Source organism: Nerophis lumbriciformis, linkage group LG31 (assembly GCF_033978685.3).
Source record: "Nerophis lumbriciformis linkage group LG31, RoL_Nlum_v2.1, whole genome shotgun sequence".
In the NCBI taxonomy this organism is placed as follows: Eukaryota; Metazoa; Chordata; class Actinopteri; order Syngnathiformes; family Syngnathidae; genus Nerophis; species Nerophis lumbriciformis.
In genome coordinates this window covers 531606-552308 of record NC_084578.2, presented here as the reverse complement: position 1 = coordinate 552308, position 20703 = coordinate 531606, and the positions used below count along the sequence as shown (strand labels likewise).

Genomic DNA, 20703 nt, shown 5'->3' with positions numbered 1-20703 from the left:
TTTAGGTGGCGCCCACCCCCACATCGGCAGTGAAGTGTATATACTCACAAGAACCCGAATAGCTTTGTCTTTGACCTTTTTTTTTTTTACTTACAACTATACCTAATATATAAAGGGGTGGAAAAGTGACTATTACCTGCAGGGCAAACATTAGCTAACCAGAAGGCAATAATGTAAACAAAAAACACCTGCTTAAAAGATCTAATACAAATGTCCCTGAGGAATGTAAGGTGGGAGTACTGTAATTACCTAACGTTACATTATTATTTTCCATAACAATTTAGCCCCCTCCACAATATCAACCCGACGTTAAAACAGAACTAGCTATTTATTGATTAGCAATTGCCGAATCATGTAACATTAGCTTAATGCTAAAAAGCCAGGTTACTATCACATTCTGTAACAGACAAATAATTTCATGTAGGCTAACGTTACCTACCTGCTACCTCTGTCTTTTCTCGTTTCTCCTCCTCTTCTTTTCTCTTTTTTCTTCCCTGGGCACCTGACAGTTTTGGCCGTTTTGACATCTTGTGTTGATTTTTTGATGTGGTGACGTCCAAAAAGAGTCATGATACGGGAAGGGAGGGGGTGCACCGTGGGGGGGGGGGGGGGGGGGGTAATGTACTAACAAATAATATTCTATTAAATAGGCTTTACTTTGCATTTTAATTAACGTGGGATTATTTTTTGTATTTAGAAATAATAGTAACAACTTTTTTTTTTTTTTTCTCCAACATTTGTGGCACTGGCGTGGCGCCCCCTGATGGACGGCGCCCTTAGCATTTGCCTATACGGCCTATGCCACAGGCCGGCCCTGAATATAAGTGAAGTATATTGGCGTGAATCACAACAAGAAAATCCCTCCAAGTAAATAAAAATAATGTTTTAACAACATAAATAACTATCCAGATGTTCATTTGGGAACATTAGAGCATTCTGTGTCTTGTGTTTTTTTGTATTTTACAATGTACTGCTTTTATATTTCTTGTATTTTATATTATTACTTTGAACTGTTTATTTTAATTTTTTTTATCCTGTAAAGCGTCTGAGTAGTCTGAAAAGCGCTATACTAAACAAAATGTATTATTATTATTATCATATTATCATACTTGCCAACCTTGAAACCTCCGATTTCGGGAGGTGGGGGGTGGGGGCGTGGTCGGGGTGGGGCAGGGCGTGGTTAAGAGGGGAGGAGTATATTGACAGCTAGAATTCACTAAGTCAAGTATTTCATACATATACATATACATATATATATATATATATATATATATATATATATATATATTTTTTTATATATATATATTTGTATATATATATATATACATCCTGAAAATATGCAAACAAAACTGTGTTTAGATCATTGATACTTCAAACGTGCATAAATAAATATTAAGGAATATAACATAACTTGGCTTCTGAGAGCTTCAAAATGTAATGAATAAAATGCTAAAGTCTTTGATAAACAAGCAATTATTTTAATAATTAATTTAAAATTAATTATTTCAAATATGTTTATTTTAATGTATAATTCTAATGCCTGGATGTAATAAGGAGTCAGAAAAAATACAATTAATTTTGATGTTTTTAGCAAAATATAGTAAAAATGTATTTAGGTTTTTTTTAAATTATTATTAATAAATATATTTATTTTTAGGTAAGATAAACATAATAATACAATTTATCTCTAGTCTGGATGATTTAGTTCTTGTCACCCTGTTGTCCTCCCGTCGTGAAAAAAGGCTGTCCTCACTCAGGTCCGCATGGAGCTGGAGGGGGCGTGGCCTCCAGCTCCGGCTGAAAATCGGGAGGATTTCGGGAGACGCACTGAATTTCGGGAGTCTCCCGGGAAATTCGGGAGGGTTGGCAAGTATGCATATTATTATCTGGTATCGGCAGTATCGATCTGCACGTCACTAACAATAATACCACAGAGCTTGTAGACCACCACAACAGAGCCCACCTGGCATCCTCCAAATGCTGAAGTTGATCACCAGAAGGTATTTTAAACATGTATTGAAGTATATATAGTAGTATTATTTAACATATTTACATAATTATACATTAGAAGGTATTTTAAACATGTATTGAAGTACATATAGTAGTAGTATTTAACATATTTACATATTTATACATTAGAAGGTATTTTAAACATGTATTGAAGTAAATATAGTAGTAGTATTTAACATATTTATACATTAGAAGGTATTTTAAACATGTATTGAAGTATATATAGAAGTATTTGAATAAAGTATTTACATACATATATAGTAGTACTTGAAGAAAGCAAGGCCACTAATGAAAAGGTTTATTTCCCAGACTGAGGAGGAAAGACAGGGGGGTGATCAAGGGTGATGGGTCAAATGCAGAGAATCATTTCGCCACACCAAGTGTGTGTGTGTGTGTGTGTGTGTGTGTGTGACAATCATTGCTACTTTAACTTTTAAAAGCTGAAAGTTGTAGAAAATAGATGAAGAAAATGAAGCCAGGTTGTCAAAGTGTGGCCATCTTTCTTTGTGTGCACATGTGGAAGTAAACCTGACTTTGTCACCTACTACACTTACATGTTGACACCTCTCACTTCCTTATTCACCTGTGTCAAAGTATCTCACTTCCTGATTCACCTGTGTCAAAGTCTCTCACTTCCTGATTCACCTGTGTCAAAGTCTCTCACTTCCTGATTCACCTGTGTCAAAGTGTCTCACTTCCTGATTCACCTGTGTCAAAGTCTCTCACTTCCTGATTCACCTGTGTCAAAGTCTCTCACTTCCTGCTTCACCTGTGTCAAAGTGTCTCACTTCCTGATTCACCTGTGTCAAAGTCTCTCACTTCCTGATTCACCTGTGTCAAAGTCTCTCACTTCCTGATTCACCTGTGTCAAAGTCTCTCACTTCCTGATTCACCTGTGTCAAAGTGTCTCATTTCCTGCTTCACCTGTGTCAAAGTGTCTCACTTCCTGCCTCATCTTTTCTGGAACTCACCTTTTTGCTTTCAAGTATGGCAGCTACGAGTGTCTCCTCACCCACTCCAAAAAGCAGCGCTACAGGCGACGTTATATGCTAACCAAGTTAGCAACTAGCTACACTGGCATCTTTATATGCTAACCAAGTTAGCAATTAGCTACATTGGCATTGTTATATGCTAGCAAAGTTAGCAATTAGCTACATTGGCATTGTTATATGCTAGCAAAGTTAGCAATTAGCTACACTGGCATCGTTATATGCTAACCAAGTTAGCAACTAGCTACACTGGCATTGTCATATGCTAGCAAAGTTAGCAATAAGCTACACTGGCATCGTTGTATGCTAGCAAAGTTAGCAATTAGCTACACTGGCATCGTTATATGCTAACCAAGTTAGCAATTAGCTACATGGGCATTGTTATACGCTAGCAAAGTTAGCAACTAGCTACACTGGCATTGTTACACGCTAGCCAAGTTAGCAAATAGCTACATTGGCATTGTTACACGCTAGCCAAGTTAGCAACTTGCTACATTGGCATTCTAATACACTAGACAAGTTAGCAAGTAGCTACATTAGCAACATTATACTCTAGCCAAGTTAGCAAGTAGCTATATTGGCAACGTTGTATGCTAGCCAAGTTAGCAACTAGCTCCACTGGCATCGTTATACACTAGCAAAGTTAGCAACTAGCTACATTGGCAACGTTGTACACTAGCCAAGTCAACAATTAGCTACATTGGCAATGTTGTATACTAGCCAAGTTAGCAAATAGCTACATTGGCAACTTTATACGCTAGCCAAGTTAACAATTAGCTACATTGGCAACGTTAAACGTGAGCAATGTTAGCAATTAGCTATACTGGCAACTTTATACGCTAGTAATGCTAGCAATTAGCTACATTAGCAAATTAGTACACTGGTGACATCAAGTACCTTCATTGATGTCATACGCTAGTAATATTAACAACTAGCTATATTGGCAGCTTCATATGCTAGCTACATTAGCAACTAACCAGATTAGCAGCTTGAAAGGCTACCGACATTAGCAACTAGCCACATTGGCAGCTTGAAAGGCGAGCGACATTAGCAACTAGCCACATTGGCAGCTTGAAAAGCGAGCGACATGAGCAACTAGCCAAATAGACAGCTTGAAAGGCGAGCGACATTAGCAACTAGCTACATTGGCAGCTTGAAAGGCGAGCGACATTAGCAACAAGCCACATTGGCAGCTTGAAAGGCGAGCGACATTAGCAACTATCCACATTGGCAGCTTGAAAGGCGAGCGACATTAGCAACTAGCCACATTGGCAGCTTGAAAGGCGAGCGACATTAGCAACTAGCCACATTGGCAGCTTGAAAGGCGAGCGACATTAGCAACTAGCCACATTGGCAGCTTGAAAGGCGAGCGACATTAGCAACTAGCCACATTGGCAGCTTGAAAGGCGAGCGACATTAGCAACTAGCCACATTGGCAGCTTGAAAGGTGAGCGACATTAGCAACTAGCCACATTGGCAGCTTGAAAGGCGAGCGACATTAGCAACTAGCCACATTGGCAGCTTGAAAGGCGAGCGACATTAGCAACTAGCCACATTGGCAGCTTGAAAGGCGAGCGACATTAGCAACTAGCCACATTGGCAGCTTGAAAGGCGAGCGACATTAGCAACTAGCCACATTGGCAGCTTGAAAGGCGAGCGACATTAGCAACTAGCCACATTGGCAGCTTGAAAGGCGAGCGACATTAGCAACTAGCTACATTGGCAGCTTGAAAGGCGAGCGACATTAGCAACTATCCACATTGGCAGCTTGAAAGGCGAGCGACATTAGCAACTAGCCACATTGGCAGCTTGAAAGGCGAGCGACATTAGCAACTAGCCACATTGGCAGCTTGAAAGGCGAGCGACATTAGCAACTAGCCACATTGGCAGCTTGAAAGGCGAGCGACATTAGCAACTAGCCACATTGGCAGCTTGAAAGGCGAGCGACATTAGCAACTAGCCACATTGGCAGCTTGAAAGGCGAGCGACATTAGCAACTAGCCACATTGGCAGCTTGAAAGGCGAGCGACATTAGCAACTAGCCACATTGGCAGCTTGAAAGGCGAGCGACATTAGCAACTAGCCACATTGGCAGCTTGAAAGGCGAGCGACATTAGCAACTAGCCACATTGGCAGCTTGAAAGGCGAGCGACATTAGCAACTAGCCACATTGGCAGCTTGAAAGGCGAGCGACATTAGCAACTAGCCACATTGGCAGCTTGAAAGGCGAGCGACATTAGCAACTAGCCACATTGGCAGCTTGAAAGGCGAGCGACATTAGCAACTAGCCACATTGGCAGCTTGAAAGGCGAGCGACATTAGCAACTAGCCACATTGGCAGCTTGAAAGGCGAGCGACATTAGCAACTAGCCACATTGGCAGCTTGAAAGGCGAGCGACATTAGCAACTAGCCACATTGGCAGCTTGAAAGGCGAGTGACATTAGCAACTAGCCACATTGGCAGCTTGAGAGGCGAGCGACATTAGCAACTAGCCACATTGGCAGCTTGAAAGGCGAGCGACATTAGCAACTAGCCACATTGGCAGCTTGAAAGGCGAGCGACATTAGCAACTAGCCACATTGGCAGCTTGAAAGGCGAGCGACATTAGCAACTAGCCACATTGGCAGCTTGAAAGGCGAGCGACATTAGCAACTAGCCACATTGGCAGCTTGAAAGGCGAGCGACATTAGCAACTAGCCACATTGGCAGCTTGAAAGGCGAGCGACATTAGCAACTAGCCACATTGGCAGCTTGAAAGGCGAGCGACATTAGCAACTAGCCACATTGGCAGCTTGAAAGGCGAGCGACATTAGCAACTAGCCACATTGGCAGCTTGAGAGGCGAGCGACATTAGCAACTAGCCACATTGGCAGCTTGAAAGGCGAGCGACATTAGCAACTAGCCACATTGGCAGCTTGAAAGGCGAGCGACATTAGCAACTAGTCACATTGGCAGCTTGAAAGGCGAGCGACATTAGCAACTAGCCATATTGGCAGCTTGAAAGGCGAGCGACATTAGCAACTAGCCACATTGGCAGCTTGTAAGGCGAGCGACATTAGCAACTAGCCACATTGGCAGCTTGAAAGGCGAGCGACATTAGCAACTAGCCACATTGGCAGCTTGAAAGGCGAACAACATTAGCAACTAGCCACATGACGAGAGTGAGAAGAGAGTTTGGTGATGATGAGGAGATGAAAGAGGAAGAATGAGATGAGGGAGACTTTAAAGACCTGATTGACTAGGACATGTTTATACGTCTGGCAGGGAGAGGACGCCCGAATGTCCCATGGTCCCCAAACACATCCATCTTGCATGAAATAGCAAAAAAAAAAGGAAAAAAAGTAGAGTTTGCAGACAGGTAGCATGTATGCTAAGAAGGTTAGCGGATGTCCTCAGTCGCTCTCACTGCCAGACTCGCTGAGCTGCAGGTCGCTTTCTGCAACACACAAACAGCGACGTGACGCAATGGGAGGCTAACACTGTGGTCTGCCAGAGAATAAGAAGACGTGGCCCCTCCCCTAATAGGTTGTGACATGTAAACACATGACAACACTCATGTTGATGTACACTCAGGCAAATGTGTCTTCACGGTGCGTTCAAGGACGCCAGAAATAATACTAACAATAGTGAGCCCAAGAGGGACAAGTGGTAGAAAATGGAAGGCTATTATTTGTTGTGCACTTTTTGATGAAATGCATCTTGAAGTGCTGCAGTTCAAACATTTAAAATAAAAGTTTAGTCACTGAAATACATAAAATACTACTTCTTTTCCTACACTTTGAACCCTGCGGCTTTTAAAACGCTGCAGCCATGACTTCTGTTTTGTTTGATCAGCCAATTTACTGCTGTGTTACAGACACTGATTGGAAACAATTAAGGTATGTAAATAAACATTTACAGAATATTTCTGTGGAAATAACTCATTTCACAACAAGTATACTGTATATCTGTGACTTATAATCCAGTCTGACTATATTTTCCTTCTAAAATATAGTGGGTGTGGCTAATATATTTCATTGTAAAAATGTGAAAAAGATCTATATGATGAAATATAATGGGTGTTGGAGTGTGAGATGAAGGCGCTAACTCACTTAGTGTGTTCATGAGGAGTCCTGGTCCTGGTTCTGCTGGTGCTGCTGTGGCGCCCTCCTGAGGACAGGTGGTGGGCATGCAGGGGTTGGTGTGGTCCTCTGAGTCACTGCTGCTGCTGTCACTGCTGGAGGAGGAGCTGTTGGAGGAGCTGTCACTGCTCATCTGGTCCATCACACGAGCTTCTTCCATCAGCTCTGTGAGGCAACACACTCATGTCACATGATACACCTCACACTTCCTGTGTGTACACCTCACACTTCCTGTGTGTACACCTGACACTTCCTGTGTGTGTAGCACACTCATGTCACATGCTACACCTCACACTTCCTGTGTGTACTTCCTGTGTGTACACCTGACACTTCCTGTGTCATGTCACATGGTACACCTGACACTTCCTGTGTCATGTCACATGGTACATCTGACACTTCCTGTGTCATGTCACATGGTACACCTGACACTTCCTGTGTCATGTCACATGGTACACCTGACACTTCCTATGTCATGTCACATGGTACACCTGCCACTTCCTGTGTCATGTCACATGCTACACTTGACACTTCCTGTGTCATGTCACATGCTACACCTGACACTTCCTGTGTCATGTCACATGCTACACCTGACACTTCCTGTGTCATGTCACATGCTACACTTGACACTTCCTGTGTCATGTCACATGCTACACCTGACACTTCCTGTGTCATGTCACATGCTACACCTCACACTTCCTGTGTCATGTCACATGCTACACCTGACACTTCCTGTGTCATGTCACATGCTACACCTGACACTTCCTGTGTCATGTCACATGGTACATCTGACACTTCCTGTGTCATGTCACATGGTACACCTGCCACTTCCTGTGTCATGTCACATGCTACACTTGACACTTCCTGTGTCATGTCACATGGTACATCTGACACTTCCTGTGTCATGTCACATGGTACACCTGACACTTCCTGTGTCATGTCACATGGTACACCTGACACTTCCTGTGTCATGTCACATGGTACATCTGACACTTCCTGTGTCATGTCACATGGTACATCTGACACTTCCTGTGTCATGTCACATGGTACACCTGACACTTCCTGTGTCATGTCACATGGTACACCTGACACTTCCTGTGTCATGACACTTCCTGTGTCATGTCACATGGTACACCTGCCACTTCCTGTGTGACTAAGAAGTAGAGTGCATGTAGTGCAGCTCTGGATGAGTCAACTCCAAAAAGGAAGCACCAAGGTGTGAGAGGACTAGAAAGGTTACCTTCACACGTAAGTCTATTGTAGTACTTCTATATATACACTTTATTTCTATCTATTGTATTTTATATATACACATGTTATATGATATTTAATGTAGTGTAAGTTGTATATACCATATATACAAACCCCGTTTCCATATGAGTTGGGAAATGGTGTTAGATGTAAATATAAACGGAATACAATGATTTGCAAATCCTTTTCAAGCCATATTCAGTTGAATATGCTACAAAGACAACATATTTGATGTTCAAACTCAAACTTTTTTTTTTTTTTTTTGCAAATAATAATTAACTTAGAATTGCATGGCTACAACACGTGCCAAAGTAGTTGGGAAAGGGCATGTTTACCACTGTGTTACATGGCCTTTCCTTTTAACAACACTCAGTAAACGTTTTTGAAGCTTCTCAGGTGGAATTACGTATTTCCCATTCTTGCTTGATGTACAGTCCGGGGGTCTCCGTTGTGCCATTTTAGGCTTCATAATGCGCCACACATTTTCAATGGGAGACAGGTCTGGACTACAGGCAGGCCAGTCTAGTACCCGCACTCTTTTACTATGAAGCCACGTTGATGTAAGACGTGGCTTGGCATTGTCTTGCTGAAATAAGCAGGGGCGTCCATGGTAACGTTGCTTGGATGGCAACATATGTTGCTCCAAAACCTGTATGTACCTTTCAGCATTAATGGCGCCTTCACAGATGTGTAAGTTACCCATGTCTTGGGCACTAATACTACCCCCATACCATCACACATGCTGCCTTTTACACTTTCACCCATGGTTCTTTTCCTCTTTGGTCCATCGTTTCCAAAAACAATTTGAAATGTGGACTCGTCAGACCACAGAACACTTTTCCACTTTGTATCAGTCCATCTTAGATGAGCTCAGGCCCAGCAAAGCCGACGGCGTTTCTGGGTGTTGTTGATAAACGGTTTTCGCCTTGCATAGGAGAGTATTAACTTGCACTTACAGATGTAGCGACCAACTGTAGTTACTGACAGTGGGTTTCTGAAGTGTTCCTGAGCCCATGTGGTGATATCCTTTACACACTGATGTCGCTTGTTGATGCAGTACAGCCTGGGGGATCGAAGGTCACGGGCTTAGCTGCTTACGTGCAGTGATTTCTCCAGATTCTCTGAACCCTTTGATGATATTACGGACCGTAGATGGTGAAATCCCTAAATTCCTTCCAATAGCTGCTTGAGAAAGGTTTTTCTTAAACTGTTCAACAATTTGCTCACGCATTTGTTGACAAAGTGGTGGCCCTCGCCCCATCCTTGTTTGTGAATGACTGAGCATTTCATGGAATCTACTTTTATACCCAATCATAGCACCCACCTGTTCCCAATTAGCCTGCACACCTGTGGGATGTTCCAAATAAGTCTTTGATGAGCATTCCTCAACTTTATCAGTATTTATTGCCACCTTTCCCAACTTCTTTGTCACGTGTTGCTGCCATCAAATTCTAAAGTTAATGATTATTTGCAAAAAAAAAAAGTTTATCAATTTAAACATCAAATATGTTGTCTTTGTAGCATATTCAACTGAATATGGGTTGAAAATGATTTGCAAATCATTGTATTCCGTTTATATTTACATCTAACACAATTTCCCAACTCATATGGAAACGGGGTTTGTACATGTAAGTGTTATATAACATATTTAATGTAGTGTAAGTTCTATATACCATATACACATGTAAGTGTTATATATGATATTTAATGTAGTGTAAGTTGTATATATCATATATACATGTGTTATAATATGATATTTAATGTAGTGTAAGTTCTATATATTATATATAAAAGTGTTATATATGATATTTAATGTAGTGTAAGTTGTATATATCATATATACATGTGTTATATATTTAATGTAAGTTGTATACATCATATATACATGTAAGTGTTAATGATATTTAATGTAATGTAAGTTGTATATATCATATATACATGTGTTATATATTTAATGTAATGTAAGGTGTATATATCATATATACATGTAAGTGTTATATATTTAATGTAATGTAAGTTGTACATATCATATATACATGTAAGTGTTAAATATTTCATGTAGTATAAGTTGTATACACATGTGTAATATATACTATTCAGTGTATGTTAACATGACATATCCAAGATGACTGCACCTTTCTCAATGTCGTCCAATGGCGAGGCAGGCGAGGTCTTGTCTTTGGGTGGAGAACTTCTGGGGCCTGCTGAGTTCTTGTTGCCACTGCTCTTCATCTGCTGGCCCAGTCGACTTGTCTGCTGCTCCAGACGGGAGTGGATCTTGCTGCTGCCCTCGGCCCTGCATAGTCACAAACATCTCCACTCACTGTGGATTCTTCTCTTCACCTGAAACCTTCTTCTTCTTACATCTAAGCAGCTACATCTGAGTGGACTCTTCGGGTTTTGGCACAGTCAGACATTTCAGGGAAGAAATATCCTGGAGAGGTGTTACCCACCTGTGTCAAACATCTACACACTGATTCTTAATATCCTGGAGAGTTCTTACCCACCTGTGTCAAACATCTACACACTGATTCTTAATATCCTGGAGAGTTCTTACCCACCTGTGTCAAACATCTACACACTGATTCTTAATATCCTGGAGAGTTCTTACCCACCTGTGTCAAACATCTACACTGATTCTTAATATCCTGGAGAGTTCTTACCCACCTGTGTCAAACATCTACACACTGATTCTTAATATCCTGGAGAGTTCTTACCCACCTGTGTCAAACATCTACACTGATTCTTAATATCCTGGAGAGTTCTTACCCACCTGTGTCAAACATCTGCACACTGATTCTTAATATCCTGGAGAGTTCTTACCCACCTGTGTCAAACATCTACACACTGATTCTTAATACCCTGGAGAGTTCTTACCCACCTGTGTCAAACATCTACACACTGATTCTTAATATCCTGGAGAGTTCTTACCCACCTGTGTCAAACATCTACACACTGATTCTTAATATCCTGGAGAGTTCTTACCCACCTGTGTCAAACATCTACACACTGATTCTTAATATCCTGGAGAGTTCTTACCCACCTGTGTCAAACATCTACACACTGATTCTTAATACCCTGGAGAGTTCTTACCCACCTGTGTCAAACATCTACACACTGATTCTTAATATCCTGGAGAGTTCTTACCCACCTGTGTCAAACATCTACACACTGATTCTTAACCACTGTTGGCATGCACAAAATATCTCTTTCTCAGCTGCAATACACTTTTACACCACTTGTGGCAGTGATGAAGTAAGAAAGGGGCCACCAGGAAGTTAGCCAGGCCAGCAGGAAGTTAGCCAGGCTAGCAGGAAGTTAGCCAGGCCAGCAGGAAGTTAGCCAGGCTAGCAGGAAGTTAGCCAGGCCAGCAGGAAGTTAGCCAGGCTACCAAGGAGTACCAGATCCTTAGTTTGGAGCGTTATGAGGTTTACTTTTCCTCTCCACAGAAGAAGAAGTGAGTTTCCACATGAAGCCCACCTGGTCTTCTTGACTGCAATGTTGCTGCTGAGTTTCTCCAGTCGGTACTCGCCCGTGTCGTGGTTGACGATGAGGATGCACTCCTTCATGTACGACCTCTTGGAGCCCTTGAAGACGGTCACCGGAGCACTGGAACCCTGAAACACAAACAACAACTCTTAAAGCACTTCCCACCAGGGACCTGTATCCATCCTGGTAGTCATCTATCCTGGTATTGGTCCTGTATGTGGTGTGTAGACAAATACTGGTATTGGTCCTGTATGTGGTGTGTAGACAAATACTGGTATTGGTCCTGTATGTGGTGTGTAGACAAATACTGGTATTGGTCCTGTATGTGGTGTGTAGACAAATACTGGTATTGGTCCTGTATGTGGTGTGTAGACAAATACTGGTATTGGTCCTGTATGTGGTGTGTAGACAAATACTGGTATTGGTCCTGTATGTGGTGTGTAGACAAAGATGTGGTTTGTGAGAGAGAGAGAATGCCGTGAACAAACATATTCATTTTTGCTGACAGAAATTAATCCATTTTATTTTATTTTTTTATTTAACTTACATTTTTGCTTACAAAAATAAGAGTTTATATTAGTATTTGTTTATTTTGGTTGATTGGGTAAATTCCCTTCCAATGACAGTACAATAGTAAAAAAAATTCTACAGTAATGAGAAATACAAATCATTTTAAAAGGTGATGACAGTAACACTTGTCTAAGGTGGACTCTGCCTTCTGGCCAAGTGCAGCTGGGATAGGTTCCAGCTCCTCCTTCCTTCACTCCTATTTTCCCAGTTTAATATATTTGGATATATGCGATATACAAAATCCAATCCTAACTGCAATTTTGGAGACAAAAATCCCATTTACGTATAGTACATTATTTATTTAAGTGTAGCCCTATGTGACAGAGTGTTTGTCATAATTACCACAGATAAAAAAGTACAGATAGCCGTATCATTAGTCCAAAAAAAAGCAATACTCTGTACACATCTCTATGTCATTGATTGATTGATTGAGACTTTTATTAGTAGATTGCACAGTACAGTACATATTCCGTACAATTGACCACTAAATGGTAACACCCCAATAAGTTTTTCCACTTGTTTAAGTCGGGGTCCACGTTAATCAATTCATGATACAGATATATACTATCATCATAATACAGTCATCACACAAGATCATCATCAGAGTATATACATTGAATTATTTACATTATTTACAATCCGGGGTGTGGGATGTGGAGGGGGTTTGGTTGTTATCATCAGTCATCAACAATTGAGAACAGAGAGAGAGAGAGAGAGAGAGAGAGAGAGAGAGAGAGAGAGAGAGAGAGAGAGAGAGAGAGAGAGAGCATAAGAAAAAGTATCTGCATTTGATTATTTACATTTGATTATTAACAATCCGGGGAGGGTGTTAGTTTAGGGTTGTAGTTGCCTGGAGGTGTACTTTTAGTGCGGTTTTGAAGGAGGATAGAGATGCACTTTCTTTTACACCTGTTGGGAGTGCATTCCATATTGACATATCGATGTGGCATAGAAGGAGAAGGAGTTAAGACCTTTGTTAGATGGGAATCTGGGTTTAACGTGGTTAGTGGAGCTCCCCCTGGTGTTGTGGTTATGGCGGTCACTTACATTATGGAAGTAGTTTGACGTGTACTTGGGTATCAGGGAGGTGTAGCGGATTTTATAGACTAGGCTCAGTGCAAGTTGTTTTACTTTGTCCTCCACCCTGAGCCAGCCCACTTTGGAGAAGTGGGTAGGAGTGAGGTGTGATCTGGGGTGGAGGTCTAGAAGTAATCTGACTAGCTTGTTCTGGGATGTTTGGAGTTTAGATTTGAGGGTTTTGGAGGTGCTAGGGTACCAGGAGGTGCATGCGTAATGGAAAAGGGTTGAACGAGAGTTCCTGCTAGAATCCTCATGGTTACTTTGGTTGCCATTTTATCACAGGAAAGATTAGCCTCTAGAATAGAACCTAGGTAGGTGACCTCATCTTTCCTGGTGACATTGTTACCACCAGGAAAGATGAGGTCACCTACCTAGGTTCCATTCTAGAGGCTAATCTTTCCTGTGATAAAATGGCAACCAAGGTAATCAAAAAGGTCAACCAACGAACGAGATTTCTCTACAGAATCTCCTCTTTGGTCAACAAAAGCACCATGAGGATTCCAGCGGGAACTCTCGTTCAACCCTTTTTCCATTTCGCATGCACCTCCTGGTACCCTAGCACCTCCAAAACCCTCAAATCTAGACTCCAAACATCCCAGAACAAGCTAGTCAGATCACTTCTAGACCTCCACCCCAGATCACACCTCACTCCTACCAAGTGGGCTGGCTCACGGCAATAATAACATAGAAGACTCACCTCTAAGTTGGGTAATGTGATGGTGACTTGTTCTCCTTTGCCCACTTCAAGTTCCCCTTCACAGGCCGTATCAATGGAAGCTGGCTTGAAATCATCTGTGCACCAAACACACACACACACAAGTCAACTTATATGTTCCACAAGAACAACACAAGTCAACTTATATGTTCTACAAGAACAACACAAGTCAACTTATATGTTCCACAAGAACAACACAAGTCAACTTATATGTTCCACAAGAACAACAAAAGTCAACTTACATGTTCCACAAAAACAACACAAGTCAACTTATATGTTCCACAAGAACAACACAAGTCAACGTATATGTTCCACAAGAACAACACAAGTCAACTTATATGTTCTACAAGAACAACACAAGTCAACTTATATGTTCCACAAGAACAACACAAGTCAACTTATATGTTCCACAAGAACAACACAAGTCAACTTATATGTTCTACAAGAACAACACAAGTCAACTTATATGTTCCACAAGAACAACACAAGTCAACTTATATGTTCCACAAGAACAACACAAGTCAACTTATATGTTCTACAAGAACAACACAAGTCAACTTACATGTTCCACAAAAACAACACAAGTCAACTTATATGTTCCACAAGAACAACACAAGTCAACGTATATGTTCCACAAGAACAACACAAGTCAACGTATATGTTCCACAAGAACAACAAAAGTCAACTTATATGTTCTACAAGAACAACACAAGTCAACTTATATGTTCCACAAGAACAACACAAGTCAACTTATATGTTCCACAAGAACAACACAAGTCAACTTATATGTTCCACAAGAACAACACAAGTCAACTTATATGTTCCACAAGAACAACAAAAGTCAACTTACATGTTCCACAAAAACAACACAAGTCAACTTATATGTTCCACAAGAACAACACAAGTCAACGTATATGTTCCACAAGAACACAAGTCAACGTATATGTTCCACAAGAACAACAAAAGTCAACTTATATGTTCCACAAGAACAACACAAGTCAACTTACCGGTATATGTTCTACAAGAACAACACAAGTCAACTTATATGTTCTACAAGAACAACACAAGTCAACTTATATGTTCCACAAGAACAACACAAGTCAACTTATATGTTCTACAAGAACAACACAAGTCAACTTATATGTTCCACGAGAACAACACAAGTCAACTTATATGTTCCACAAGAACAACACAAGTCAACTTATATGTTCTACAAGAACAACACAAGTCAACTTATATGTTCCACGAGAACAACACAAGTCAACTTATATGTTCCACAAGAACAACACAAGTCAACTTATATGTTCCACAAGAACATACATTCATGACTTCTGCAGCTTGCTCGTGGTTGTTTCACTTGACTGCCGCAAGATGGCGGTGTCGCCCCGCTAGAAGTAAGGCTAACATGTTAGCTACCAATTTGACAGCTGCTCGAGCTTCATGGGTTTGTCAGACATTGCGTGTTTGAAAACAAGGGAACATGACAGCCGTCAAACGGAGTTCTGGTAGGAACAAAGCTGTGTTAGGAACAAAGTTGTGGCAGAATGTGAAGTTTTATGACGGCTGGTCTTCACATTGAAAGCTAACAGGCTAGCTAGCTAGCTAGCGTGCTAGTGTTAGCTAGCATGCGTCAGTCGGCGTCCACTTACATCGCACCGTGTGGAAAGCACTTTTGGGGTGCTTCTCGAACGTCTCCCCCAATTTCAAGACGTGCTCTTCGTTGTCAAAGTTGGCGTACGTCGTCCCATTCATCATCCTGACACTTTGGCAGCATGAAAACTTTCTGCTCTTTTTTTTTTTCTTTTTTTTATTCCACCGCCATGTAAGGTGCCACCAGGCTCCGCCTCTTCTTTCTTCTGATTGGTCATTTAGCTGGATCTGTGAGTTCATTGGCTAATCAGCTTTCAATCTAAATACGTCACAGGTTCCCTTTCACACCAATATTATCGATTTTTTAAAACAAAGTACAAGTTGCTCTGATTTTTATGGAATCAGTACAAAAATAAACATACCCCAATAGTTAGTCATAATTATGATGTACACAAATCATAATTATGAGGAAAAAAAGTCAAAATTAGGAGATAAAAAGTCATAATTAGGAGATAAAGTCAAAATTATGAGCTACGAAATTATTTTAAGATAAGAACGTCGAAATTATGAGATATAAAAATCGAAATTATAAGATAAGAACGTTCGGCCCTTTTGTTGAATGACCAGACGGAGGGTAATACTTTATAAAGTGAACTGTGTTTATTGTCAATTAAGTCGCTGGTACATCTGTCAGTCCTACTGGTTGATCGCACAGCATAATATATAGTCCCTGGTACATCTGTCAGTCCAACTGGTTGATCGCACAGCATAATATATAGAAAAGAACCGGCTTGCGCATGCGCAGTCCACAATAACAAATACGGTGGCTGCCAATGTACAATATACTAAGAGAGCATTACGTGAATGCTCTACACCTTTTTTTATTCCTATGCCATTGTAAGGTGCCACCAGGCTCCGCCTCTTCTTTCTTCTGATTGGTCGTTTAGCTGGATCTGTGAGTTCATTGGCTAATCAGCTTTCAATCTAAATACGTCACAGGTTCCCATTACACCAACAATAATACAGATATTTTTTTAATGAAGTCAAAGTTGCTCCTGATTTTTATGGAGGCCTGTTCCCTTTTCCTGCTGCTAAAACACATGTACATACCCCAATGCTAAGTCCTAATTATCACACAAACAATCATAATTACCAGAAAAAAAGACAAAATTAGAAGATAAAAAGTCAAAATGGTGAGATAAAAAATAATTTTGAGATTAGATGGTCGAAATTATGAGAAAAAAAAAAAAGATGAGAGAATAAAGTCTAAATTATGACACTGACATGACAATTATGACTTTTTATGCCATAATTAGGACTTTTTAATCTCATGATTATGACTTAGTATCTGATGATTATGGCTATCATTGACATGGAACAAAAGAGGTCAATAACATGTCCAATAAGAACATCCTGTTGTTGACTATTTTCTTCACTGCTACTTCCGGTACAGGGTCGCAGTGGGCGGAGCCTATTCCAGCTGAACGATCATCTGTCAATCAAAAGGAGCAATCAGTCACACTCACACGCATTTGAAATTGGAATGGGTTTATTTCATGGCCATTCACAGGCTACATTTTTGTTATTGTAAAACCTATTTATTTATAATCTTCTCAACAACTTTGTACTTCAATACAGGGGTGTCCTAACTTTTGTCCACTGAGGGACGCACACTGAAAAATTCAAACATGCAGGGGCCATTTTGATATTTTTCATTTTCAAAATCAATACTATATATATATATATATATATATATATATATATATATATGTATATGTCTTAATAAGGTTATCCAAAAAATAGTGCTCGATACTGTAGTAGAGCGCAATATATGTATGTGTGGGAAAAAAAATCACAAGACTATTTCATCTCTACAGGCCTGTTTCATGAGGGGTTCCCTCAATCATCAGGAGATTTTAATGGGAGCATTCGCATTCCATGGTTTATATAGGGCACAGAGTGGGTGGGTACAGGCTGGCGTAGGGGTGTGGTGATTGGCTCATGTGTTACCTAGGAGGTGTTTCCGTCTGTGGCGGCATGCTGATACAATTTCGCTGCGCTTGTTGAGGGATGACAGGTCTGGACGGTAAATAATAAACAGTTTCTCTTTCAAGCATAGGTTGCATCTTTTATTACCACTATTGTAAGGTGTGCTGGATGCAAGAATTTGCCATGTTATTGAATTTTCAACATTATTGTCTTTGAGGTCCCAAATGTGTTTGCTGAGTTCTGTGGTATTTCGCAGGTTTTTGTTCCTGAAAGAAGCCTTGTGGTTGTTCCATCTGGTTTTGAATTCTCCCTCGGTTAATCCTACATATGTGTCGGATGTGTTAATGTCCTTGCGTATTACCTTAGATTGGTAGACAACTGATGTTTGTAAGCACCCACCGTTGAGAGGGCAATCAGGTTTCTTTCGACAGTTACAGCCTTTGTTGGTTTTGGAGTCGCTCTGTCTGGGGGCCGACGGCTCATTTGCAATTGTTTTGTTGTGGTTTGAGATGATTTGTCGTATATTGTTCATGCAGCTGTAGCTCAATTTAATGTTGTTCTTGTTGAATACGTTTCTTAGGCTGTTGTCTTTGGGAAAGTGTTTGTCAATCAGATTGAGGAATTTGTGTCCAATGTTAGTTGAGACGTTTTTGCTGTATGGGGGGTTGTACCAGATGATGTCGATAATGTTGAATATTCAATAACATGGCAAATTCTTGCATCCAGCACACCTTACAATAGTGGTAATAAAAGATGCAACCTATGCTTGAAAGAGAAACTGTTTATTATATACCGTCCAGACCTGTCATCCCTCAACAAGCGCAGCGAAATTGTAACAGCATGCCGCCATAGACGGAAACACCTCCTAGGTAACACATGAGCCAATCACCACGCCCCTACGCCAGCCTGTACCCACCCACTCTGTGCCCTATATAAACCATGGTATGCGAATGCTCCCATTAAAATCTCCTGATGATTGAGGGTACCCCCCCTCATGAAACAGGCCTGTAGAGATGAAATAGTCTTGTGATTTTTTTTCCCACACATATATATATATATACATATATATATTTTTATTTTTATTTTTATTTTTATTTTTATTTTATTTTTTATTTTATTTTATTTTTAACCATTAGGGCTCCCCTCAAGTTTGGTGACTTTAAAGATCCTGGGGACCCAAAAGGGTCTCAGTCATTAAAATGTTAAAATAAGTGCTATATTTTTTTTATATATTTTTTTTTTTAACTTTCAGCACTTAAATATCTATAGAGCAATGTCAGATCTATCCCAGCTGGCACAAGACATTGATACAACGTTGATTATACGTCCGTGTCCTTTAAAAGTGACTTTGAAAGAATGTTGCAAAATAGTTGTATTGATAAATTGAGACAATGTTGATGTCCAACAATGGATCCAGCTTGTTGAGCACATTTCAATGTCAAATGAAGGTCACAACCTGACATTGATTAAACGTTGTCAAAAAGCATGTTAGGTTTGAGTTGCTCAACATCAGGACTTAAGTCAACATTGTTTCAATGTCTTCTTCCTGCCAGGCTTTCTTACCATGAAGTTCTTGTTGCTTTTTTACCTTTTTTTTCCCCCTTTTTACCCCAAAGAAAACTCTGTTTTCACACAATTTGTGCAATATTTTCCACAAAGCAATTCAAAGTGTAATATTTGATGTGAAGTCATTGGGTCAATAATTCATAACATTACATTTTTAATCATTCTTTTTGGAGCAACAACAGTTTAAAAGAAAAACAAACACTAAAGTATTTGAAAGGGCCCCACTCATAAAAAATAAGTCATTTATTATTTATTTGTTTTACTTTCATTGCTTAAATCTCTAGATCAACTTTATGTCAATTATAAGTTTGTATATTTTTTTCATACAGTAATGTAATACTACAGGGTCTATCTTGCTGATTGTATTGTACCAAATGTCCCGGCAACAAATCTGCCTTCAAAGAACTCTGGCTTATTAGTGATTCCCAGAGCCCAAAAAAAGTCTGCGGGCTATAGAGTGTTTTCTATTGGGGCTCCAGTACTATGGAATGTTCTAGCAGTAACAGTTAGAGATGCTACCTCAGTAGAAGCATTTAAGTCCCATCTTAAAACTCATTTGTATACTCTAGCCTTTAAATAGACCCCCTTTTAGACCAGTTGATCTGCCGTTTCTTTTCTTTTCTCCTCTGCTCCCCTCTTCCTGTGGAGGGGGAGACACACAGGTCCGGTGGCCATGGATGAAGTGCTGGCTGTCCAGAGTCGGGACCCGGGGTGGACCGCTCGCCTGTGCATCGGCTGGGAACATCTCTGTGCTGCTGACCCGTCTCCACTCAGGATGGTGTCCTGCTGGCCCCACTATGGACTGGACTCTTACTATTATGTTAGATCCACTATGGACTGGACTCTTACTATTATGTTGGATCCACTATGGACTGGACTCTCACTATTATGTTAGATCCACTATGGACTGGACTCTTACTATTATGTTGGATCCACTATGGACTGGACTCTCACTATTATGTTAGATCCACTATGGACTGGACTCTTACTATTATGTTAGATCCACTATGGACTGGACTCTTACTATTATGTTGGATCCACTATGGACTGGACTCTTACTATTATGTTAGATCCACTATGGACTGGACTCTTACTATTATGTTGGATCCACTATGGACTGGACTCTCACTATTATGTTAGATCCACTATGGACTGGACTCTTACTATTATGTTGGATCCACTATGGACTGGACTCTCACTATTATGTTAGATCCACTATGGACTGGACTCTTACTATTATGTTAGATCCACTATGGACTGGACTCTTACTATTATGTTGGATCCACTATGGACTGGACTCTCACTATTATGTTAGATCCACTATGGACTGGACTC

The 20703-nt window shown here is 40.5% G+C and overlaps 1 protein-coding gene across 1 annotated transcript; it reads right to left on the bottom strand.

The window, feature by feature from the left end:
* Positions 1 to 6218: 6218 nt before the first annotated feature.
* On the bottom strand, positions 6219 to 16110 carry eaf2 (ELL associated factor 2). Its single transcript, XM_061926414.1, has 6 exons — positions 15873 to 16110; positions 14206 to 14300; positions 11850 to 11986; positions 10505 to 10665; positions 7092 to 7286; positions 6219 to 6436 (listed from the first exon to the last, which is right to left on the bottom strand). The coding sequence occupies exons 1-6, from the start codon at positions 15976 to 15978 to the stop codon at positions 6393 to 6395; spliced, it is 738 nt and encodes a 245-aa protein (XP_061782398.1). The 5' UTR covers positions 15979 to 16110; the 3' UTR covers positions 6219 to 6392.
* Between the last annotated feature and the right edge of the window lie 4593 nt (positions 16111 to 20703).

Excerpts from the sequence above, each read along its gene's own strand:
- eaf2 (XM_061926414.1), bottom strand. The coding sequence starts at position 15,978 with ATGATGAATGGGACGACGTACGCCAACTTTGACAACGAAGAGCACGTC. Across the intron at positions 10,666-11,849 it reads ATTGCAGTCAAGAAGACCAG|GGCCGAGGGCAGCAGCAAGA; the intron begins GTGGGCTTCATG and ends GTGACTATGCAG. Across the intron at positions 7,287-10,504 it reads ATTGGACGACATTGAGAAAG|AGCTGATGGAAGAAGCTCGT; the intron begins GTGCAGTCATCT and ends GTTGCCTCACAG.